This window comes from Alternaria arborescens (genome assembly GCF_004154835.1).
Source record: "Alternaria arborescens strain FERA 675 chromosome Unknown contig_47, whole genome shotgun sequence".
Classification (NCBI taxonomy): Eukaryota; Fungi; Ascomycota; class Dothideomycetes; order Pleosporales; family Pleosporaceae; genus Alternaria; species Alternaria arborescens.
This window is the reverse complement of record NW_021167902.1, coordinates 49,269-73,317: the sequence shown is the minus strand read 5'-3', so window position 1 is coordinate 73,317 and position 24,049 is coordinate 49,269. Positions and strand designations below refer to the sequence as shown.

General features: G+C 51.6%; 10 protein-coding genes across 10 annotated transcripts; 5 read left to right on the top strand and 5 right to left on the bottom strand.

Moving 5' to 3' along the window:
• Positions 1-485: 485 nt before the first annotated feature.
• AA0111_g11299 (hypothetical protein) lies at positions 486-1,761 on the bottom strand (the record flags this gene model as incomplete). The annotated part of the gene is made up of 2 exons (XM_028645147.1): positions 486-1,334; positions 1,387-1,761. 2 exons carry the CDS (start codon positions 1,759-1,761, stop codon positions 486-488), a joined length of 1,224 nt encoding a protein of 407 aa, XP_028501109.1.
• A 339-nt stretch (positions 1,762-2,100) lies between these two features.
• AA0111_g11298 (hypothetical protein) lies at positions 2,101-3,822 on the bottom strand (the record flags this gene model as incomplete). The annotated part of the gene is made up of 3 exons (XM_028645146.1): positions 2,101-2,884; positions 2,935-3,459; positions 3,509-3,822. The coding sequence occupies 3 exons, from the start codon at positions 3,820-3,822 to the stop codon at positions 2,101-2,103; spliced, it is 1,623 nt and encodes a 540-aa protein (XP_028501108.1).
• Positions 3,823-4,527: 705 nt separating this feature from the next.
• AA0111_g11297 (UDP-glucose:glycoprotein glucosyltransferase) lies at positions 4,528-9,233 on the top strand (the record flags this gene model as incomplete). Its single annotated transcript, XM_028645145.1, has 5 exons — positions 4,528-4,670; positions 4,720-5,073; positions 5,122-5,953; positions 6,003-6,263; positions 6,318-9,233. 5 exons carry the CDS (start codon positions 4,528-4,530, stop codon positions 9,231-9,233), a joined length of 4,506 nt encoding a protein of 1,501 aa, XP_028501107.1.
• A 691-nt stretch (positions 9,234-9,924) lies between these two features.
• AA0111_g11296 (hypothetical protein) lies at positions 9,925-10,954 on the top strand (the record flags this gene model as incomplete). Its single annotated transcript, XM_028645144.1, has 3 exons — positions 9,925-10,057; positions 10,123-10,213; positions 10,450-10,954. The coding sequence occupies 3 exons, from the start codon at positions 9,925-9,927 to the stop codon at positions 10,952-10,954; spliced, it is 729 nt and encodes a 242-aa protein (XP_028501106.1).
• Positions 10,955-11,429: 475 nt separating this feature from the next.
• Positions 11,430-12,851, top strand: AA0111_g11295 (hypothetical protein; the record flags this gene model as incomplete). Its single annotated transcript, XM_028645143.1, has 1 exon — positions 11,430-12,851. The coding sequence occupies one exon, from the start codon at positions 11,430-11,432 to the stop codon at positions 12,849-12,851; it is 1,422 nt and encodes a 473-aa protein (XP_028501091.1).
• A 638-nt stretch (positions 12,852-13,489) lies between these two features.
• AA0111_g11294 (hypothetical protein) lies at positions 13,490-14,473 on the top strand (the record flags this gene model as incomplete). The annotated part of the gene is made up of 1 exon (XM_028645142.1): positions 13,490-14,473. One exon carries the CDS (start codon positions 13,490-13,492, stop codon positions 14,471-14,473), a length of 984 nt encoding a protein of 327 aa, XP_028501090.1.
• A 310-nt stretch (positions 14,474-14,783) lies between these two features.
• On the bottom strand, positions 14,784-15,916 carry AA0111_g11293 (hypothetical protein; the record flags this gene model as incomplete). The annotated part of the gene is made up of 2 exons (XM_028645141.1): positions 14,784-15,143; positions 15,191-15,916. 2 exons carry the CDS (start codon positions 15,914-15,916, stop codon positions 14,784-14,786), a joined length of 1,086 nt encoding a protein of 361 aa, XP_028501095.1.
• A 1,493-nt stretch (positions 15,917-17,409) lies between these two features.
• On the bottom strand, positions 17,410-18,253 carry AA0111_g11292 (hypothetical protein; the record flags this gene model as incomplete). Its single annotated transcript, XM_028645140.1, has 3 exons — positions 17,410-17,635; positions 17,693-18,070; positions 18,129-18,253. 3 exons carry the CDS (start codon positions 18,251-18,253, stop codon positions 17,410-17,412), a joined length of 729 nt encoding a protein of 242 aa, XP_028501094.1.
• A 694-nt stretch (positions 18,254-18,947) lies between these two features.
• Positions 18,948-20,829, bottom strand: AA0111_g11291 (6-phosphogluconate dehydrogenase, decarboxylating 2; the record flags this gene model as incomplete). The annotated part of the gene is made up of 7 exons (XM_028645139.1): positions 18,948-19,817; positions 19,868-20,002; positions 20,050-20,378; positions 20,426-20,457; positions 20,508-20,546; positions 20,600-20,628; positions 20,785-20,829. The coding sequence occupies 7 exons, from the start codon at positions 20,827-20,829 to the stop codon at positions 18,948-18,950; spliced, it is 1,479 nt and encodes a 492-aa protein (XP_028501093.1).
• A 1,394-nt stretch (positions 20,830-22,223) lies between these two features.
• Positions 22,224-23,216, top strand: AA0111_g11290 (hypothetical protein; the record flags this gene model as incomplete). Its single annotated transcript, XM_028645138.1, has 1 exon — positions 22,224-23,216. One exon carries the CDS (start codon positions 22,224-22,226, stop codon positions 23,214-23,216), a length of 993 nt encoding a protein of 330 aa, XP_028501092.1.
• Positions 23,217-24,049: the final 833 nt, after the last annotated feature.

The following is a 24,049-nucleotide window of genomic DNA, read 5'->3' as shown; positions in this document are numbered from 1 at the left end:
GGGATGATGAATATAGAATGAGCTGGAGTAATAGTTACCCTAGCACGTGCACGTCCACGGGTGATTGCAGCCTGCAGCGTCCCCAGAAAGCCGACGAACAGTGGGGGTGTTACCTTTACTATATAGGTATGTAGACGGCTCATGCCAACTACTGCGGAATAATGCAGGTAAAACTGTTGCTCTTACTAACGACTGTCGCATGACGAGCGTGATGCTCGTTCACAAGTACAACCGTAGCTTTCACCTGCTATCTCCGACCAACATACGACAAACAATCGCATGACATGCATGTTCGATCTATCTGAAAGAACAACACGATGCTAAACATTGTGAAGATAGATATTCTAATGCTAGTATTTCATGCCCGGCGCAAGCTCCCCATGTCCCTACATACGCCTCACTCGAAACGCCTCTCCATGAACGCCTTTACCGCCATGTATTGTAGAACTGTGATATCAGAAAATTTCCCTCCAGCAATGATCAGGCTAATCATGTTTTGGCGCATAATCCCAAATATGACTCGAATCCCAAGATTCCGTCTCCTCTTTCCTCGCCTTGGGATCTTCACCTCTCTTCTTCGCGTCCTCTCTTAGGGTATCCAGTTCGCGGTCCTGGGCCGAGATCTCAGTCCTCAGCGCAGTAATCTTCGCAATCTCCTCTTGGGTAAACGCGGGATCCTCGCCATTCTTCTTCGCCTCTTCCTCCCTTTTGTTGAACTTGTCTAGTTCTGTGAATTTTTCATTTCGTGCGTCTTGTTTCTTGAAGTAATCGTTGAATTTGTCCTGGCCGCCAAAACAGATGCCGTAGCCGTCGCAGTAACACGTGTTCATGGCCGGACAATGCACTTCATGCCCTGTGAAGATGTAATGCCATATATACTCGAAGATGCGGCCGGAAAACTGGTCGTCCATGCCCGTTGTGAGGAGCCACTTGCGGTAGTGGATAAAGCGCTCAATGGGCACTTCCTGTATGCGCTGCCGCGACACGGCGAATTGCGCGCAGCAGATGCCGGAAATTGAAGGCGGGATGGGAGCACCAGGGTGGATCTCCTCCCAGATGTTGCGCCGCCAGTAGATCTCCTCGGGCTTGTGGAAGAAGTCAAAGTCGCCGCCGGGGCGGTCCATGTGGATCCAGTCCGGGCAGCCCGGGTCGTGGTGGCAGCGGACGTTCATGTAGCCCATTCGTGCGACGCGCTCGTGGTTGAGGCGCTTGATCATCTGTGCGGCGTCGAGGCCCAGGAGCATGTTGTTGTGCCAGGCGTGACGGTGGGCGTGCATGAAGATGGAAGTATCGGGGAGGTCGTCGTAGTGGTCGATGATGTAGGAGAGGTAGACCTGGTGGGTGGGTTAGAGTGTGGCCGTCTATGTGCCAGAGATGCAAACGTACCATAGCCTCACGGCCCTTGTTCTTGGGGATCTTGTGCTCGGCATTGGGGTTGTCGACTTCGTAGACGACGAGCGGTGCATCAGGTATCTCAGCGGCCATCCAGCTAATGTCCTCCTTCTGTGTCTTGGGCACGACAATCTTGAATGTGTAGTTGCTGCCGGGTGGCTTCTTCTCGCCGTCGCTGAAGCGCAGCGGCAGGCCAAAGTCGAGTGGGTCGCCGCGCAATGAGGGCCGATGTTGGTTTGTGGAGGCGCCAGATTTCCATGTTGGAATCGACGAGCCTGCGCCGGGCACCGTGTGGAGATACCACCAGACGAGGCAGACGGCGACGAAGAGGGAGACGAGTGGAATGATCCTCGGTGGTCCGCTAAGCATCTTGACGGGTACACGGCAGCCTTTCACCGCATTGATGGTTGTGGAGAGGTGTTCGAGACCGTGGTGAGGATCATTGCGCGGGAAGCAAGCGGCGCCGGGGTCGTCAACGTCGTCAGCTCTGCCTCGACTTACGGTGGAGCATCCCGTACTCAGTTGCGCGTCACTGGCGAGCCCGAAACCCACATCCTTGCATTAAACTCTCACTAGCCCTGGACCACAACCTGGAACCAAGCCTTTTCAACACCACCGTCCCGTGCAGTGCAACACTTGGCAGGGGAACTCCAATTTCAATTACTACAACTCAGCTACTATTTCTCTACTCTGTCCTCTGCATCATGTTTATTCCCTCTTCATCCCCACCCGCCCAATTCCCCTCAGCCCCCATCCCAACAGCAGCCCCGTGGCACAGCTTAATGCGAACAGATACCAGAACGCCGCCCGGAACCCCTCCATGAGCGCTGCAGGGCTCTCTTTCTCAACGTAGACCGAATGCTCGGTAACACTAGACGCAATAACAGCACTGGTCGCTAGGCCTACGCTTTTCCCAATCTGCGCTACTGTGTTAAAGACTCCGCCCGCGAGGCCCTGCGTCCGGGCCGGAAACACTGATGTAATGACCAGATTAGAAACCGTGAATAGGGCGTCCGCGCCAATGGGATTGAAGAAGACAGAAAGGAAGGCACAGCTCCAGTAAGACCACTCCGGCTGTATGATGCACATAAGCAGTCCGCCAAGAGTGGTGCAGAACAGCCCCACGGCTACCGCCCAGTCAGCGCGCACCCGGTGCGCAATCAGGCCCATTGCGACATTGGCGAGAGCTCCAGCTACAGGTCCGGGCAGGAACCGAATCGACGTCTGGATTGCGGATAGCTTTTGAACGTTCTGGAAGAAGAGAGTGTGGTATGATTCCACAGCATTGAAAGTCCCCCACGTGATGAAAACACCGATACAGATGATGCTGAAGATTCGGTTGCGCCAAAGCGAATTGGGGATGATGGCGGGCCGGCCCAGTCGCTCCTGGCGGCCGACCCAGAAGATGAAAGCAGGAATGAGAGCGATTGCAGTGATCAGCAGACCAAGCGTGGTAGGCTCCTGAATCTTTGCAGTCTCTTCGGAGATTAGACTGGTCATGTTAGCTTCTAGTTTCAGTTTCAGAGGCAAGACACCACTCACGCAAAGCAATATGAGAGCAGCGCCAATGACGCACTTCCGAACAGGATGCCTACCCAGTCTATGTCGCTCTTCAGGCGAGACCAGACATGCGGCAGCTTGTTGTCGACTTTTGGCAGACCAAACAAGCCAAGGACGAAGACAATGGTGTTGGCGATGGCACTGATGTGGAAACCCCATCGCCATCCGATAGTATCAGCGAAGATACCTCCAAGTACAAGCCCAAAAGAAAAGCCTATGGGCTGACCACCGCCCATGGACGCAAATGCAATGTTTCTGCTCTTGCCTTCAGGAAAAGTACTGGTGATGATACTAACTGCTGAGGGAAGGCAGAAGGAAATCGCGATGCCTGCGAAGGCGCGAAAGACAATGAGCTGTGTCCCTGTTTGTGCTAATCCACATGCCAGTGTAAACGCAGACTGTAAGAGACAGCCTGTCAGGTACATGGGCCGTGAACCGACGACATCGGCAACTGATCCGAGAAGGAGAAGAGTACAGCCACATGTCAAGGCGTAGATAGAGATAGGCCTGGTGTGCGTCAGCATGTGCGTATGGGACAGCACGTAATCGTATGTACCATAAGAGCACACTGGGTGCCAGCTCCAGTTCACGTGCAACTGTGGGTAGAGTAACAGTCATAACACCAGAAAGCATGGAGCTGACCAGTGTAACGCACACGACCGTTACCAATACGATGGCTGTTGTTCCTTTGCCTGGACCATCCCTCTGTTCGGCAGCGAAGGTTTCAGGAGATTCATGGATAGGTCGAAGATCATCAGCGATAGACGGTGTGTCATTAGTCTTTGCAACACCAAGTGGTTTGGCTGCGAGGGCTGGGATTGTTGTCTCATGGTAGTCCACAAGTTCAATTGACGTTGCTGTTTGCGACATGTTGAAAAGGGTAGGTGCGAATACTCGGACAGAGACGTTTAGAGCATCGCGAACATCTATACTATTTATCTTACTGGCGAGTCCCTACTAGTCGGAGATACTAGTCAACATAGAGCATGACGCTGTTGACATGGGCTACGCCCTACGCCCACGTATTACCCTTTGCCGGGTGTGAGATGACTGATTGGTCCAAGAATTCACTAGTTCAACAAAGTCTACTACGTTTCTAGAAAACGGCGGATTTCCGGTGACATCCATGCTGTAGAATGGCCCTTGGCTTGTATACCAAGCTGATGAATGTTCTTCCGTCAGCGTAGGATCGCGCTTGGACGCGGAAGCTTTCCGTCGCAAAGAGGTTAGGCGGGAAGATAAGATAGCCGCACCTTATCGGGCAAGCGCCATCCATTGCTGCAGGGATCTGATACCTGACACTTGGAGATGTCGAAGAGCACCAGGTAGAGGAGCCATCGTTCTGCTGCCTGTGCGGGGCATTCTCTTGTATATTCACTGTGGAAATTTGATGTGCTAAGCTGGTCATATTACACAATTGGCCGCAGGCTTTGTTCCCTCACCAATACCGTCTGGGCGTTATGCTACACGTTGCAACTTCTTGAGATCGAAAGTTGAACTTTCGAAACACCATCATCTTTCGTTATAGCTACGCGTAACCACCAAGTCTCCAGAGATTGGAGCCTACACCACATGATGCGAGCTTCGGCCTCTATACTGAGTGCGAAAGCTCTCTTAGTGCTCAGCGCGTTCAGGCACAGTGGCGCACATGCGGGCCCAAGTGTCAATGTCGCTCTTCGGGCTTCCTTCAACCCTGCGCCGTATCTAGTAGAGTTACTGTAAGCTTCAAGTATGCACAGATGGAGAGTTACATCTAACAACCACCAGTGAAACCGCTGCAGAGGAAAACGCGACAGCCTACTACCCCATACTCGACCGCATTTCCGAGGGCTACTTCGACGAAAAGAACACACAGCAGGAGCTGTACACGGCCTTTCGAGACCTCCTCCAGAGCGATGGACACATCGCCGACCCCGCAGCTCTTGCCTCATTCGAATTCGCCCTGTCAATCCAGTCGGCTGCGCCACGGATAGAAGCACACTACCAATTCTACAAGACTTCGGTGGAGCCATCGCTGGAAGCCACACAGACCAAGGCTTGCGACATCTGGACATCGTTCCACGGGAAGCAATACTGCGATGTACATCTGGAGGAGTCTTTTGGGGGCATTGAGAGCGAACGGTACGTACTGGTGATTTACTCGATTGACAGGTGCTAAGTACTGGACAGGACATATCAACTACCCTTCGACCGCATACTTGGCAACAGCTCGGCTCTGCCTGCCATCCTATACGCCGATATAACTGCTCCTCGATTCAAGAAGTGGCACAAGACATTGAGCAAGACGGCCAAGGAAGGAAAGACGTCGTACCGTGTCCGGCATAAGCCTTCATCCAACGCGCCAACAACACCATTGATAGTCAACGGATACGGTGTCGAGTTGCAGCTGAAGCGGACAGACTACATCGTCATAGATGACAGGCAGGCTGAGCAGGGACAGAAGAGTGATGCTCAGAAGCCGATAGGCACTGGCTTGGACGACGATGAAGATGTCGCGGACCTTAAGCCCTTGTCCAAGGACGAGGTATCCGAACTAGCATTGAAAGCTGCCGACTTTGTGGCTCAAAGCGAACAGCCAATGGACACCCTCATGAAGCTTGTGCAGGACTTTCCAAAGTACTCATCCGTTATTGCAGCTCATAACGCGTCGGATGAGTTTGTTGAGGAACACTTGGCGAATCGCAACCAACTTCTTCCTGCTGGTTACAACGTCATATGGATCAACGGCGTACAGATCCCGGCTCGCGATGTGAATCCGTACTCACTGTTGGCGCATTTGCGACGCGAGCGGAAGTTGATCAATGGAATACGCAGTCAGGGTTTGAGCGGTTCCGAGGTTGTATCTTTGCTATCACATGCTTCCATTGCGGAGAGCCAGACGGAAGACGAGCCTCAACGTTATGACTTCAGGGATACTAGTGAAGGGGGCAACATCATCTTATGGCTTAACGACATCGAAAACGACCCCATGTACGAGGGATGGCCAAGTGAGCTCAGAGCTGTCAGTACAACTATCAACTACATTGATTTCGGACTAATCGTGATTGCAGCTGCTGCAAAGAACTTATCCTGGCCAGCTCCCGTCTTGCCGAAGGGACATTCACAACGCCATCGTCTCCGTTGACTTTACCTCTACTGAAGATGTTTCGCTCGCTCTGGATACTATAATGAGTCTGATCAGGCGTGGTATCCCCCTACGCTGGGGTCTCGTTCCACAGACTGTCACATCGGAGGCTATAGACCAGACTAAGCTAGTCTATCATCTGCAGGATGCATACGGATTACCTGCTGTGATAGAATACCTACAAGTTGTGAGTGTTGGTCTGTCTGGGTATGCACGTATTTTGCGCTGACATCACGAGTAGTCTGCGGCGAAACCCGACAAAGCTGTCTTTGACACAACGGTCAAAAGAACTACACTTATCGAAGGGAAGGAAGCGTTGGCATTCGATGATGTACTCAAGTCCGAAGCTCTGGATCAACGTATCTCAGGTGCCAAACAGTACCTGAAGCGTCTAGCAGCAGAAGGCCCGAAAGCTCCCATCTTTGTCAACGGTGTTCCCATTCCAGCGACCGATGAATGGCTCCAAACACTCAGCCAAAGGATCGGCATGGATCTGCGTCAGATTCAGAAGGGTGTCTTCGACGGCGTCTTCAATGACGATAGTTGGGTTCCGCAATACTTCTTGTTCCAAGCCGCTGCTAAACGCAATCCCTTGATCATCCCAGAGAATGAGAAGAACATCACGCTCATAAACATGGCGGAGTTTGAAGAGGTACATGGCGAAGCCTACAGTAAGATGCCGCGACTTGATGCGTCAGAGTCTGCTAGCAAGAGTGACTGGATTCATGTCACGCTGATAGCGGACTTCGACTCTGAGGCTGGGTTTGCGCTTCTTAAAGCTCTAGCAGATTTTCATGAGGCCAACCCGAATGTTGAGGCCGTCCTCATACATAACGATAAAGCGGGTGCGGAGCGATCCAACGCCTCAGAAGATCTATTGGAAACATACATCAAATCCGGTCGCAAGCTCACCAACGAAGCCCTGTCTGGACTCCTGGGCAAAGAGGTCAATTATGGACCCACTCCCGCCAATTCAACCTTGTTCTGGAAAGTTGCTGAGCCGATATACGACGCTGTCGGTCTGAAGCCAGGACAAAATGGCTTACTTGTCAATGGCCGCTATGTTGGTCCTATCCCAGAGGACTACACGTTCTCACAGGATGACATGGAGACTCTGGTCACCTATGAGACTACCAAGCGCATTGAGCCTTTGAACAAGGCGCTTGCTGATCTTCAACTTATGGACAAGATCGCGTCTCCTCTAGATGTTGCAAAGATACAATCGCTTGTTGCGCTGTCCACTGTGTCAGATGTTCCAGAAGGCATATTCGAGACTGCATCCACTTTGAGGATGAGCACATACAACGACTGGAAGTCCAAGTACACCGCTATTGTCAGGGGTGAGGAAGATAAAGCTGTTTTCCAGATTGTGGCTTCCATCGATCCGGCTACTGAACAGGCACAAAAGTGGGTACCAATCCTCAAGGTACTTAGTGACATGGACGGCGTACACCTTAAACTTTTCTTGAACCCCAAGGGGATGCTGCAGGAACTTCCTGTCAAGCGTTTCTACAGATACGTTCTCGAAGCCCGTCCACAGTTCACTCATGATGGATCTGTTGGCCGTCTGGGAGCTCACTTTGGTGGCATCCCTAAGGAAGCCCTGCTGAACCTTGGCATGGATGTGCCACCATCATGGCTTGTCGCTCCTGAAGAGTCTATCCATGACCTCGACAATATCAAGCTTAGCACGATCCCTGCTGGTACCAACATCGACGCTATATATGGATTGGAGAGCATTCTTATCGAGGGTCACTCCCGTGACACCACAAATGGGGGACAGCCACCGCGTGGTGCTGAGGTCGTCCTTGCTACTGAGCGCGACCCTCACTTTGCCGATACTATCATCATGGCCAACCTAGGCTACTTCCAGTTCAAAGCCAACCCTGGATTCTACAACATCAAGCTCAAGAGTGGCCGCTCTCAAGAGGTCTTCAACCTTGACAGTGCAGGTCCGATCAGCTGGGCTCCTCAGCCTGGTGATGAGACTACCGAGATCGCACTTATGAGCTTCCAGGGCGCAACAATCTTTCCCCGACTTTCACGCAAACCAGGCCAGGAAGACACTGATGTACTCGCTCCTGAGGAATCGCTCGCCTCTGAGCTGGTCGGCAAGAGCGCACAAAAAGTCAACAAGTTTCTCGGCAAGATGGGTCTCAACTTCGACTCTGAAAAGGTCCTGCAAAAGGGCGCCGACTTGTTCTCTGGAGGCAAGACAGCGAAGAAGGGCACTCAAGCAGACATTAACATCTTCTCCGTCGCGTCAGGCCACTTGTACGAGCGCATGCTCAACATCATGATGGTGTCTGTTATGAAGCATACAAACCACACTGTCAAATTCTGGTTCATTGAGCAGTTCCTGTCCCCCAGCTTCAAGTCCTTCCTCCCGCACATCGCTGCTGAGTACGGATTCGAATACGAGATGGTCACATACAAGTGGCCTCACTGGCTCCGTGGACAAACCGAGAAGCAACGCGAAATCTGGGGCTATAAGATCCTCTTCCTCGATGTCTTGTTCCCTCTAGATCTTGAAAAGGTCATTTTCGTCGATGCCGACCAGATTGTAAGGACCGACATGTTCGAGTTAGTGCAGCACGACCTCGAAGGTGCACCTTACGGCTTCACACCCATGGGCGACTCACGTACCGAGATGGAAGGCTTCCGCTTCTGGAAGACAGGCTACTGGGCGAACTTCTTGCGTGGTCGGCCATATCACATCTCCGCACTTTACGTTGTAGATCTCAACCGCTTCCGTCAGCTGGCCGCCGGTGACAGACTGCGTCAGCAATACCATTCCCTCTCCGCCGATTCTAACTCGCTTTCCAACTTAGACCAGGATTTGCCAAATAATATGCAGTTCAATCTGCCCATTCACAGTTTGCCTCAAGAGTGGCTGTGGTGCGAGACATGGTGTAGCGACGAAGATCTTGCCAAAGCAAAGACTATTGATCTGTGCAACAACCCACAGACCAAAGAGCCCAAGTTGGATCGGGCGAGAAGGCAGGTTCCAGAGTGGAACGTGTATGATGAGGAGATTGCAGCGTTGGCAAGGAGGGTTAAGGGAGAAGAGAAAGAAGAGGTGGTGGATGTGCAAGAGGAAGAGCAGAGGAGGGAGAAGAAGGAGAAGGATGCTGAGATTGAGCACAGTGAGTTGTAAGATAGATGATACACGTAGTGCAGGGAAGCGCAGCTTGATATCAGTAGAGTGAAGAGTGGTCACAATATTGAAAGCGTCGCAAATCTACAGAGGCACGCCTATCTCCCTCTTGGTTTGTTTTGACAGCGGCACAAGACTCGTCTTTCAAATCATTTCGAGGTTGGTGTTTCGCTGGCCAGTCTAGTTATCATTCGCCAGACCCTCGATATCAAAAGGGCCGATCGAGCTGTCTTTCCCGACCACCACTACGATGATCGACCACACCACATGCGGTAATAACGTTCAGGAGGCTTGCACGCGGAGCGAACAATCCACAACCGGTTTCTGCAAATTCCTGAATTCACGCGAGCCCTGATGCGATGAGACAATAAACCACACATGTTCGGGTCTCGGCTCCTCTAGCGCGTACTGGTCCCCGTGCCGGTGCCGACTGTACCTGGGACTCGGTGGAGCAGGTAGGCTCATGCCAAGACAAGTATGACATCAGTGCTCAAGCGTCATAGTCGCAAAAGACGTAATGTGGAGGTGCCATGAGGCGCTGGGCTGGGTGTGTAAGACGTAGCTATATAAAGCTGGCATTGACTTGTATTTGTACAACATCATCATACACTCATCAAACGAATCTATACCATTCTTCTCGAACTGCTTCACCACCCGAACAAATCAAACTACACATCGCTTTCGTATCAACATGTCTGGACAAGGAATCTCTCACCAGGGCATCACCGCCCCCGGTCTCAGCGAGGCGGACCAGAACATCAACAACACCACCGAGGACATTAGCAACAAGGCTTCGGGACACAAGGCCAACTTGAGCAACCCCAGTATGTTTCTTCTTCGTTATATATGATGGCATCACTATAGAAAAAGAAAACTAACGTCTGGCTAGACACTAGCGAGGAGTCCAAGAAGAAGTCTGCGGAGGCGCTCAAGGCGCTCGGTGGTGAGGATGCTTTCTACGGAAAGCAGGGTAAGGGCGAGTAAGGGATGAAGAGTCCCAGGAGAAGAGGAATGCATTTATGATACCATATGAGCTGAATATATTGTCTTTCAACACTTATTTACTGTCTTTGGGCGAAATGGTCTACAAGTGCCGTGTTAGTGGAACCAGTATAGCTACATCGTTCTGTTGGTATGTGATTTCCAGTGGAGACGACTGGGATTTCGTAGAGATTCAAGAAGGCCTCAAGCAATGATCGCGTTGACGATGCATCAGGCATGGTGTTCTCGTGGCACAAGGCGATGACGTCATCAACCCTGTTGTCTCCTTCCCCACACCTCCACCCCAGCCATCCAATCTCCCCCGACTTCAAAGTACTACTACAAAGAAAAGCAACCACGATCTCGTCTCCCATCAATACATTGCAAAGCCACACATCATCATCACCATCATGTCCTCAGCCCACCCAGAGATACCCACCCTCCACTCCAAAGCCGAGTATCTCCGCGCCGTAATGTACGAAGGCGTCACGATCCTCGAAGGCACAGCAACTTGGTGCAAAAACTGCCACATCATCGCGCCCGAAGTCGCTAAGATGGTGACTGAGTACCCAAATGTCAAGTTCTACACGTATGATGTTGAAGAGTGTGAGGATATCGCGCAGGAGTTGGGGGTGAGGTCTATGCCGACGTTTAGTGTGTTCAAGGATGGGGATATTATGGAGGGGGTTACGGGGGCGAAGCCGAAGGAGATTAGGAAGGCGATTGAAGGGTGTTTGTAGGTGCGGACGAGGATTTGGAGAAGAGGGAGGCTTGGTGAGGGTGAGAACAGCAATAATTTGAGAGGGGCTAACGAACCTACTCGTGTTGTTGTGGGACTCATGGCGGCAGCAGCTCAATTTTCGAGAGCTTTTGATTTGTTGATAGCTGCTCTCTTCGTTGTTGAGATGTGTGCGTCAAAAAGCGGTGGAGTTGCGGCTACCTCTCGCGGAGGTGAAAGCGACTTAGAGAAGCGAAGAGAGCGTTTGCACGTAGATTCTCGCACACTGAGCGGCCATCTCTAGATTTTCTACTTGAGCCTTTTACGCCGATGCCCTCCCGGAGTCTCGCTTACCATCGTATCGCATCGTTTCCACGCACGCCGATAGATCGTCGTGATTACTTGGAAACAAAAACTCGCCTGATAACATCAATGTACAAAGCATCGCTGGCATTCACAGCAGTATGGCGGGACCTGGAAGGAACAGACCACTCACAATGTTGAAATACACCATCAGGAGGCAGATGATCAAACTTGCGGTATACGAACAGATAATCGCGCGACCAAGCAACACGATCGAAAATGAGTGTACGTCAATTATCAAGGCCAGACAGCAGATCTTGCAGGCAACGCTCAAGGCCAATCAAAAACGATACACGAATATGGTGGTGATGTCTCCCATGAAACATCTACCCCAATACTATCACGTACCGGCAATCTCAATCTCAGAACTATCACGATTCACGTCCACTGAAGTAAAAGCCTTTGAGGATGTTACCACTATCCATCTCTCACTCGTCCAACTCACTGTCAATCGCGCTGCCTTAGAGCAAGAGATTCGAAACATCAGATCGAAGGAACGAAGGCAAACCGAGCCTGTCAAGTGGATAGATGCTGTGGAAGATGCCAATGAGATACAGGATATTAAGAGCATCATCAAGGAGTGTGGAGACACAATGCGGGAGCATGAGTCCTGGATCATGTCCCTTCGTTTGAACGCGTGGGCAGCGACAAACGCGGCGAACCGTGTGGCTAAGAGTGACGTCGGGATGCCTAGGATCAGTACACGATCTCCTTCACCTGCACCCGCAGCCATCGCTGCTACCCCTTTGTCTGCACCCACTCCAGCCACTACTGCGTGTGACATAGTTATCTTCGAGCCCGTCAAAATCGCCTCTGTTCAGGTTGCGGTCGCAGATATACCTCCTGAAGTTAAAGCCGCCGCGAAGGATATCAAAGCCCGTAAGGCTTCAAATGTTGTAGCAACTGTCCCAAAAAGCACGACTGCTATCACCAAAGTGGAAAAAACGCTCTCGAGTATCACGCTGTGCGCGGCAAGAAAGCAATACGCCAACGTCAAGAACGTAGAGCGAACAAAATTTGTTGTTGGCGACATCGGCTGGTTTCCCATTCTACGCCCCTCTGTATCTAAGTCTTCATCCGACATCTATACCGAGTTCGGCAACATCTGCGCTAAATCATATCCACTCATCATTGTGGAAACGCTGGAGGATTGCATGCTAGGTCTTGTCATCTCCACATCGAACGGAAATGGCTTGCGCCTAAAGTGCGATGCTGTGAAAAGCCGAAGTGCTCTCCTCGTCAGTGAAACATCACGGAATTCTACCTTTTCTGACTGGGGCCAAGAATTAATTCCTAGAAAGATGCTTCGGGTCAAGTGTTCCAGCGAATATAGCCCGGCCGCGGGCGCTTACGTTGACATGCTGAATGTAATTATGATACCCTATGACACAAGGTTCCAGAAAAAAGGGTATCTGATTATGGAAGACGTTCTTGTTCTTCAAAGGATGAGACTCTCAGCGGTGCTCGCAGCATCTGGAGCTGGAAAACTGGGAAGTATACCCAACTTTTGGCAGTGGTTGGGACGATGGTATCAAAAATGGTGCAAGGCAGCGTAGATGGTGGCGCAAGCATCAGAAGAACCACACAAACTAGAGCAAATATACGTAAAGATGTCAATTAATGGAAGATCTGAATCAATCTGGGTGGACACGTACGTACTTCACACTTTGCATCGAGACCAACGGGGTGCCTCTCAGTATGCGATTTCTGAATATCACTGTACGCTGTACCTGAGCGTCGACGTTCCCAGTACTATCTACCTAGTGTGATTAAGTCTGATAATGTTCCCACTAGTGAGCCTCGTGTTCAAAGGTCAGCCAGTCATTCGGTAGCCGTCACGCTCGCTCCAATCCCACGTGAGACTGTCGGAGCAAGCATGCAAGAGATACTTAACACGACCGACCTACGTAACGAGAGATCATTCATACGCGTTCATTTTCTTGTTTCTGTATATAAAGCGCGTTCTATATTCATGAAGCGGTCAAGTTGCGGCTCACATCGCGCACCAATCATCGCCAAGGCAACGCTGCGTTTGCACTCTATACGACTAGAATACACCACATAACACCTTCCAAACTCTTTGGTGGCAGTCACAACAGTAACATTCTCCTCTTTCTTGCCTTTGACGACTATCTCTGCCTTATACGCCGTTTCCTTCGGTACCTACCTAACTACACCAATCTACGTAATCGACATGGACTTCCTAGGCGACACCTCTCTCCATGACTACAAGCCCGTATCGCCAACATGGCCTGCCGCAATCCCTGGACATGCAGCAAATCTTCAGAACATAATCATGAACGAAGCTCTCGCGATCGAGTTTGAGCAAGGTCGGATGAGGTCACTATTGCCACAGTACAACAAGATGAAGTGGGACGGAGCGACTTCCAGTGAGCTATCGGATAAAGAGGCAGAACTAGAGGGAACTTCAGCGAAGCTCAGAAGCTGCATTCAAAACTTTGAAGCTTATGTGGCAGTATGGGACAGAACAGTCGGCAATACGGAAGAGAAGGGAGCGAAAAGGAAGAGAGCTGCTCAGGATGGAGTGGATGATGAGGGATCACCGACGCGCGCCACCAAAGCAAAAACCTCCGAGACGGAAACCGCGTCGGATTCGCCTCAATTTGAAGAACCATCTCTTCCTATGCAGCGTCCCATCGTTCAAAACAGGTACAAGATCGTGCACAGCATCGACCCCAAGAGCATCAATGTCGGTGATATTGGCTGGGCACCACTGCCACGTATGGCCTATGTCGGTTCTAGACACAAAACCATACCGTCAGAATATGGCAACGTGAGCATCAAGATCTACCCGTTCATCATCGTCAAAAAGCTCGACGACTGCATGCTTGCCATCGTTATCTCGACTGCCGGAGGCCGAGGTCTCAAGAAGAAGGACGCCTCCGTACGCCAGCGAAGTTGCTACGTCACTGGACCCAACTTCAAGGGATTCGACAATCCGCCGTTTGGCTGGGCGATGAGTCCTCGATGCCAGAACTTAGTGGTCAAGGGGACAGGTTATGAACCTGCACCAGGCGCTTTTGTTGACATGCTGGACAGCCACAAGATCTACTACAATTCCAGGTTTGAGAAGAGTGGGTCCCTTACGATTCAGAGTAAGGTCGACCTGGGACGAATGAGGTTGTCGGCACTGCTTTGGGGTGCGAGTGAGGGCTGATACCGGGTGACAGTAATGGTCTGTGATGAGGTCTGTGAGGTAGTTTAGTGTACATCCAGTAATCATGATCGGCTAGATGTCAGTTACTTTCAGCCATGTAGGCGTTTCTAGTTTTCTTTCCCACATCTTTACGTATGCCTCAGTTCACTTATAGGCCTAGCAACAACCCATAACTCCAGCATATGTCGACCAGAATCGACTATTGGAGCGAAGGATTGCATGACTCTACAGACCTTACGTATATTGCCCAAGTACCACTTCAGCTTATCTCAATCATCCTTTCACACATACTAGTCATCTAGGTCTATAGTTAACTAGCCCCTTTGATGTTGCATATGCTGTCTTCAACGGCGTCTCGAAGTTCTCTGTACAAACGTGCGCATACTTGCAGTTCCTTAAACGTCCTGCAATCTGCTAGAACGCTCATGGGATATTTCGGACACTCTTCCCACATAATCTCTTCTATGCGTTGTTCCCGTTGTTGCGATGACAATCCAACAAGACGAAGATCAGAACAAGCCGAGAAGTCTAGGAGAGCATCTATATGCTTGCCCGTGACGTTGTCTAGTTCGACGGCATCGACCATGATCAGTTCAGCCTTGGTCAGCCCAGAATTCTCTGATCGCAGCGAACTTGGTGATGCCAACCAAGCTGCACTATGAGTTACGGACTGCCATTGTCAGAATTGTTGCAATTATGTAGATTCCTGGCGCTTACCTTAATCTCTAGTGCATCCCCTTTAAGATAATAACAGTGATGTTTCAACGCTATATCGTATCCTGAATTCCTGCTGGCTTTGATCTGTAGGGGTACGTTCAAGCGGTACCACATTTCGAGTCTTCTACGATCAACAATGCCAGTTCTCTGGATGTCATTTTCATAAATATCACCCAGGTATCGCCACTCATCCAATTTCCGTAATACGATAGAGTCCTTACGTTTGAGGCTCAGCTCTTCGGGGCTTTGAGCAGTGTAGTCTTCCAAGCTCCAAGCTGCGATTGTTCCAATATGGAGATAGCTGATCGCGCTTGTGAACGAAGCACTCCAAGGAGCAAACCTAGGAGTCTTAGCTTTTAGGGCAGAAGCTGAATCCTCCTTAGTAATTGGCGAGTCTATAGTACGATCCGAATCATTGTTGTATATAATCATGCTATCGTCAGCGACAGTGTTCGCCTCGTCAGGTTCGATATCTGCTGTCTGTTTCATAGTGTTGTTCAATGCCTTCGAATACACGCCGGATTTTGGAAGATCGGATTCGAAGAGACTTCCAGAATGATGGCCACTAATGTTAGTACGGATCGGGAGCTTGCTGAAGATACTGCTCGAGTCATCGGTACCCAGTATGGAGTCCGCCGCTTCTATCGAATGGGCTTCCCGCATACGTTGAGTGTCATTCGCAATTCTTTGGAGCATTTTGCCATGCTTTCGGATAAGTTTCTTCATTTCGGTCAATGAATCCCTACGAGGATTAGCCACCCGTTCGCGATCTTTTACGCTGTATTGCAAAATGATCTTCACTTACATTTGTAGTAGCCCAATCAGTGCGCCGATGGCAGTATGCTGTTGATGCAGCTGCCTTTGGAGCTCTTTGACTTCATCATCATTCCAAAGCGTCTTAAACTTTGCCTTCCAATTCAGTCTGGAGGTAAAAAGGACACCTTTTGTGATTTTCAGCATGTACTTCTCAAGCCATGTTGAAACCACCAAACAGCTTGTCAGAGTCGTGTCCAACGTCTCGATCAATGCCGGCTTCTCATGGAGGACATCTGTGTCACTCAGGAGTAGCGACTGGATCTGCGAGAGCGAGGCACCCGTGAGTTTAAGTTGCGAACAGAGTGAGGATACAGTAACAGGCGCGCGTTTCCACGCGTTACGAATTTCGTTGAGCTCTTTGGCAGCTACAACGCAGGTCGTCGTGATCCGAAGCTAAGGGTCTCGTCAGCTAGGCACTGCAGCTTTGATGGAGACCTTCCACTTCGCAACACTTAACACAGCTGTCGTGATGCTCAAGGGATCCATTTGAAGGCCGGTCTGGTATGCACAGGCGAACTTTCCTTTGCAGCCCGTCAATGACCGGGTTACCGTATACAAGGGAAATTCCGAGGAGCTGGAGTAACTAGTCTTCCCTACTGCAGTCTACAACAGTACATTCTAAAATCATACTAGATATTCTAAGTTAATATAGACTTCAGGCCCTAGTATCTACATAAATAATAATGACATTAGTGCTGTTGTAGACTGTAAATCAGTAAAAAGCTCTGGCGTACCTCTTCAATCTCTCCCTTCTATGCGGTGGGGTGATTGATGAGCTATCTTCTGTGATTCATAGGGCAGATACGCAACAAGACAAGTTCCCGTTCGTGAGGTGTAAGGAAAACCATCCCAAGCGCCATGAGGATGCGGCCCTCCAGGCTGATAAAGAGGCATCTGGATGCTGCCTCCTATTCGTGCACCGCCCCAATCCTGAACGTGACGCGCAGGGTAAGTTTCATCGCATACACAGCCTCAACTTGAGGCTTTCCAGGGCAACCCGCACGACGAATGGTGAGACGTAACAAACATATTGATGGAACTAAGAGTTGAACGGGCACTCGAAGAGTCGGGCCGCTAGCACGCTTGGAGTGCCCCTTCTATAACTCGTCCCAGATTACGTCACACGGCACGATATCAGCCATGGCTTTTGGACGTTTCGTGAAATTGTGATATGCCTACTACATGGTTACGCTGCTGAGCTCTCTGCATACAATGCAATGCTGTATAGTATGCCCATTGTTAGGCGCGTCCCGCAGAGTGCATGGCTGCTACCATCATTACATACGTCTCTCGTGAGTGACGTGTCCATGCCCAACAAGACCAACGTTCCAACCAGTGACATGGTCTCTGCATGTAAGGTCTACATTGACCCGTCCCTCACGCAAGACCCGAGTTGACTGGCTTTAACCTCCCTTTCTAGGGGCGTTAGGCACAGCAACTGGTGCGCGAGCAGCTCCTCCCGAAGCCGCACCCTTCTTACGCTGATAGAAGCGTTCGACAACTTTACGGACGTGGTTTTCAGCCTGCTGCTTGTCGCTGGGTGCCTTGATATTGTCGAGCGTGTATGGGGCTTGAATAAGAACGGAGTCGCTAACGACGATCTGTGTGTCTGCCCATCGGGTCGGTAGACTGTGTTACGGGTGTCAGTTCAGATGGCTTGTACCTGTATGTTCTGCTGTGACTCACGTTCTCGATATAGCATCGAACAGCTCCTGTGCTTCGGGACTAACTCCCTTGCCCTTCTGCATATCCTTCTTCTTCATCTCGCGGATAGTCTGGTCTTCGCGGGCTTGTAGCGCGGCTAGATCTACCTTGGAGATGCTGGGAAGCGCTCCATCAAAACCCGGTGCGGACTCAGAGGCCCGCTCTCCTGTGCCAATGATCTCGAAAGATTCAATGTGTGCGAATGGGATGATGTGGTAGTCGCCAGGCTGGCTGAAGATGGAGGCGGAGGGGTTCGGCGGGGCAGGGGCGGTGTTGATGGCTATGGCGTGGGTGAGGTTGCAAGCCGTGAAGAGGGTGCCCTCGAGGACGTTCTTGCCAGGGGCACATGTTACTTTGATGCTGGGGTGCGTCAGCTGATGTCCCAATTCCAAGATATCTCAAAGTGAGCAAAACGTACCGTGATCCAACGGCCTTGTACAGGTCGGAGTCTGCGCCAATGACATCTTTGCCCGAGCTCGTGCCGGCTTTGAGGTTCGGCGTCGCGACCTTACCCGCAACGCTGTTGCGCTTGTTGTCCGCCATGGTAATCCTGCTCTTGTATCTCCCGTCTCTCGTCTAGGCGATTGTATATTACGGGCAGCGGAGGCTGGCTCGTTGCTCCGCTACAGATGTTTCGTCAGCACCCAAATATTGCCCAGATGTACTCTCGAGGACCTAACGCCAGAGACTCATACAAGCAGTGAATATACAATCCAAAGGAATGAAAGAAATGAAAACGCGACAACACACGCGCAACCGGGTGGGAGGGCAGCGCGAGTGTGGCGGAGCTATCGTAGCTCGGGGCGGATGGGTTGATGTTGTCGTGATGCGCTGCAACTTTCCGTGGTCGCGATGCCAAGCCTTGACGCAGGGCGCTTGCTGTTGGACCAATTATACTGTGTATGCCTCTGGACACGCTTTCCGTCCCGACTGTTTTCTAATCGCTGGGAAGCCGATGCGCGTGCGACCTCGTAACAATGTCACTTCATAGTGGGGTGGATACTCAAGGGTCTACCTAGAGTTACCCGATGATCAATACCGGAATAGGCTAGCCGGCTCGAGTAACAACACAGCGGTCAAGCCAAGCTTCAAACATTCACCAGATGTCTGCAAACATTGGACATGCGAATCATTATATTCATTCTAAATTTGAGGTATCACACTCCTCATGCTCAATATCAAACATGAACACGGGGCGACCTTCTGTTCCCCTCCAACAAGCAATGGATATCCCTTTTTAAGCGTTGTAGGTAGAAGCAGAGATGTTTCCACCCCTTCCGGTCCAGTTGACGTGGATGTCCTGACCCTCCTTGTAGGTCTCGTTGGCGAACTCGGGCTTGATCCTGAAGGTGTGGGCACCGAAGTAGTCACGCTGCGCCTGCAACAGGTTGGCGGGGAGGTCCTTGGCGCGGTATCCGTCGTAGAAGCTCAGAGCGGTGCTGAAAGCAGGGGTGGGGATACCCCAGAGGGCACCCTTGGAGACAGTGTCTCTCCATCCGGCCTGAGCCTTGTGGATAGCCTTGCTGAAGAAGTCGTCGAACAGCAAGTTCTCGAGCTCGGGGTTCTGGCGGTAAGCCTTGGTGATTTCCTTCAAGAAGACGGAGCGGATAATGCATCCACCGCGCCACATGAGGGCGATCTCTGGCTTGTTCAGCTTCCACTTGTACTCCTTGGCGGCGTTCTGGATCAGCATGAAACCCTGAGCGTAGGAGATGATCTTGGATGCGTAAAGAGCCTGCTCGAGGTTGTCGATGAAGGCCTTGCGGTCACCAGAGAAGCTGGGGGTAGGGCCATCCAAAAGACCGGAAGCACGGCCACGCTCCTGCTTGAGCGAACTCAGGCAACGGGCGAAGACGGCCTCTCCGATCAGGGTAACGGGCATACCGAGATCGAGCGCGTTGATGGCGGTCCACTTTCCGGTACCCTTCTGACCGGCAGAGTCCATGATCTTCTCAACAATGGCAACACCATCGTCGTCATTCTTGTACATGATGTCGCGGGTAATCTCGATCAGGAACGAGTCGAGAACGCCCTTGTTCCACTCTGTGAAAACGTCGCCGATCTCCTTGTTGCTCATACCGAGACCGCGCTTCATGATGTCGTAGGCCTAATTTTGTCAGTCGTGTTCTTGTTCTCGGTACAACCAGCTCGTCTCACCTCGCAGATCAACTGCATGTCACCGTACTCAATACCGTTGTGAACCATCTTGACGTAGTGACCGGCACCCTCGTCACCGACCCATTGGCAGCAGGCCTCGCCGTCGGACTTTGCGGAGATGGACTGGAGGACGTCCTGAAGAATTGTCAGATATGCCCTATATGCGTTTCGTAGATTCGTACCTTGATGTATGGCCAGGCCTCCTCGTTACCACCGGGCATGATGGAGGGACCGTAACGGGCACCCTCCTCTCCTCCAGAGACACCAGTTCCGACGAATCGGATACCCTTGGACTTGAGGTAGTTTGTGCGGCGGTTGGTGTCGGGGTAGTGGGAGTTACCACCATCGATGATGATGTCGCCCTCCTCGGCGCCTCCCTCGAGGAGGAGCTCGATGAAGTCGTCGACGGGCTTACCGGCCATGACGAGCATCATCATGCGGCGGGGCTTCTTGAGCTTGGAGACGAACTCCTTGATGGAGTGGGCGCCAACAATGGACTTGCCCTTGGCCTCTGTTATTTGTTAGAGATGTCCGTAGCGATTCATGGATGAGGCTTACCATCGTTCAAGAATCGGTCGACCTTGGCAACGCTATCTACCTGTCAGTGTATGTCCCTGGCGCGGTGTATCGAAGCGCTTACGTTCGGTTGAAGGCGACAACGGTGAAGCCGTGATCAGCACTGCGTTTTGTTAGTATTAGTCTGATGTGGTTTTGATGTGGGTCGTGACTTACGCGTTGAGGATCAAGTTCTGGCCCATGACCTACGTACGTGGTCAGCATGGCTTCTTTCTCAATGAGTTGGAGGTGAATGTCTCCGGATAATTTGGGCCATTCCTCTAATGGCTGACAAGAAGATGTGAAGACATGCACTTGATACCGCATCCTCCGTGAACGCGACCGGATTAGGGATTACTTACGGCCAAGCCGATGAGGCCGAAATCTCCGACAGGCTCAGAAGACATGATTGCTGTTCTCGTGTGGGTATAGGTGTTTGGATGAGAAAGTTGTGGCGGGGTAGAGTTGCAGCGACCGGGCGTGCAACACGAGAGGGCAATTGAGGCTTATAAAGCTGGTGATGGTCAAGAGAAGAGAGAAGAAGACTGGTGGGGGTCTTGTCGAGATAATGTAGTCGCCGGCAGACTTTGGAAACAAGCGGGGCACACTACTATTGCATCAGTTGGCTGCACGTCCCACACATCCCAGCATCACTCAGTTGACGGAGAATAGCTTCGGCCGCGGCGGTAAGGCTATTGTGACACAAGCCACTGTTGCCAATTCCGTCTTGTAAAACGTTTGCTGTGCTCCGGACATGATTGCTGAACATTGCATGATTAGAAAGCCGCCTTGTTAGGCGCGGCCTGGACACGGGTGGGTTTGCGCATGTGGTAGGGAATGCCAATGGCTGCAAACACGACTGCAGTTACCACAGCCCGAGAAACGTGGCTCACGGCTCGCGGACTAGGGATGCACGCAAAACCTCCAACGGTGTCGCGGTCAAATGCGGCTGCTTGTGAAGCTCCCGACTTCTCAAGTGCACCAGCCCCTCCATCCTCAGCCTTAACACAGCATTACGGATGGAGGGGCAGCGTGCAGGGATCATCGGACTAGGGCCGGGATGTGGTGGCCGGAGAAGTCTGGCGATGCTTACCTGATAGTCGTGATTAGTGAGGCGACGTCAAAGGCACGTCCGGCGATGAGTTTTTCTGATATTGCTGAAGCTTCATGGTTGTCGACAAGGTCGTGCCTTGCGTGGACACATGTTGTGCAGCGGCTGCCGATGTGCCGGCAACACGTGATTCGGGGCCGGAGGAGCCAAGCGGCTCACTTTCTGCGACATGATTCAACAAATAACACCAACGTCAACGCCCCCATCTGACGCATCCCCACGGTAATTCAATTTGCACACCGGCCCGCCATCCCACTCTGCCCCTTTCAAACGCCGATCCGGTCCTCGCACTGCTGCATCATCGCTTGCTAGACACTTCGGGAAAGTCTCGCCTGTGTTCCTTGACGTGTAGTCAGCATCAGTCTCAGTGAATCACCTGCGCAATACTGCCTGGGCGGTATAATTCCCTCACACGAACGCGTTCCTCCCAGAGGCATTTTCCACATAGCCAAAAGTAAACACTGCGCCTCACTCCCCGGTACCACCGCCACATTCCGCGCCCGCGCTCCCGATATTCACCCTTTCAAAATCTGCGAGCCCTAGATTGCGACGCAACCTTAGTCATCCGACCGTCCTATCACCAGTCTACCCAGTCCAGCTCGCGATAGTAGAGCGCATCCCAACCAGTAGCTGGTTAAGTCATCACCTCGCTAAGGTTAACCTGGACTGACGCGCAGTTCCTACTTCACCATGCAGCCCCATCACTCTCTCCCGGCGCGACCGCCGCCTAGCACATATTCGGCACCGCCTTCAAGACCAAACAACGCTGGCGCGCGCGCCCAAGGCAACTCGCCTATGTCTGCTGGTTTTACACCGCGCTCTGTAGCAGCTCATGCTCCTCCACAGGCGTTTGCTGCGCCAGCAAACTATGCGCAAGCCCCAGTGAGCGCCCCCTACCAAGCACCCGCTTACCCGACCAGCAATGCTTACAACAACTACTCGTACCCAGCCTATGCACCGGGTGCTCCTACTACGACCTCATACACAGCTGCCCCGACCGTGAACCGTGGGTTTGCTGGCACCTATGATCCCGAAGAAGAGGCTCGGATCGCCGAGTGGAACAGCGCATACAATGCCGGCGATGCGAACGCGAAGAAGAGCGGCAGCGCAAGCGTAGGCGCTCGACCGGAAGCATCAGCCCCTCAGGATGCCGAAGCAGCGGGACCGACAGCTGATGGCAAGCGCAAGACTGTCGTCCGTGAGGGAGGTGGAAAGCAGTGGGAGGACGAGACTCTGCTCGAGTGGAATCCGTTGCATCCGCGACTGTTCATCGGTAACCTCGCTGGTGAAGTCACCGACGACTCGCTCCTCAAAGCATTTGCAAAGTACCCCTCCTTATCTAAAGCCCGCGTCGTGCGAGACAAGAAGTCCACCAAGAGTCGCAGTTACGGCTTCGTCAGCTTTTCAGACACCGACGATTACTTCCGCGCTGCCAAGGAGATGAATGGCAAGTACATTGGCAGCCACCCAGTCCTCATCAAGCGCGCCACATCGGAGGTCAAGGCCGTCACAAAGAAGGACGACAGACACAAGCAAGGAAAGAACAAGAACAACAAGGATAACAAGAACAAGTCTGGCAACGGCAACAACAGTACTCCCGCGGTAGTAGCATCTCCTGCCATGTTCATTCCCCGTGGCGTCCAGAAGAAGGGCAAGTCGAACGGTCCAAGGGTGTTGGGTTGAGACCTAGTGTGGTTAGTGACGACATTAACACGGCAACTCGATAGATTATCCAGATATGTGCGATAGCCCTACACCACAGGGTACTTCGAACGCGTTCAAGGTTAGTCTTGCGATTGGTCTTCATCGTTTTATGTTTCAAGAATATATTCCCATCTTTTAGAGTTTGAGTCTCTGTTATTTCTAGTCTAGCGTTAAATGGAGTTTCAGCAGTGCCAAGCACGAGGAATATGATGGTCGCTTCTGTCGTTGAGGCAGAGCGCAAATCCACGCGTCGATGCGTATATGAGTCGTTCACGGCGTGAGACCTTTCCTTTTAGCATGTCCTTTGGAGACATCTTGTTGTAAGTTACTGTTAGCACTAGATTATGAGGATTGTCGGCACCTGTACCGTGTCCTGCTTGCCTTAGACATGTACAAAATTTAACGATTTAAGCCTTGACTTGAGGCGTCCTGAACTTCAAGCTGGTTGGCGATGGGTCGAAACACATGTTTCTATGTTCGAGGGCCGTTGAATGAAGTGGAGCCTACGCTGTAGGGGCCGAATGGGATGAGTTTAAATTCCTTGCAGACTACCTTCACTATCCCTTACATGCTGGGGAGGCCGAGTCATCACTGCAATTAACACGTGCAGATCTCCGAGCATACATCTATGTCTGCAGGATCTTGACAGCGCATCTCATTCGATCTGCTGCAAGAACACCATTGCCGACATTGATTGTCGAATTCGCCCTGTCCGTCACATTTGATATAGCCATGAGTCTTTATGGGGCGAGAGTGGACGAGATCCTGTTCGTAGCCCATCGACACATCATCAATGGCTAAGCCGGCAATAT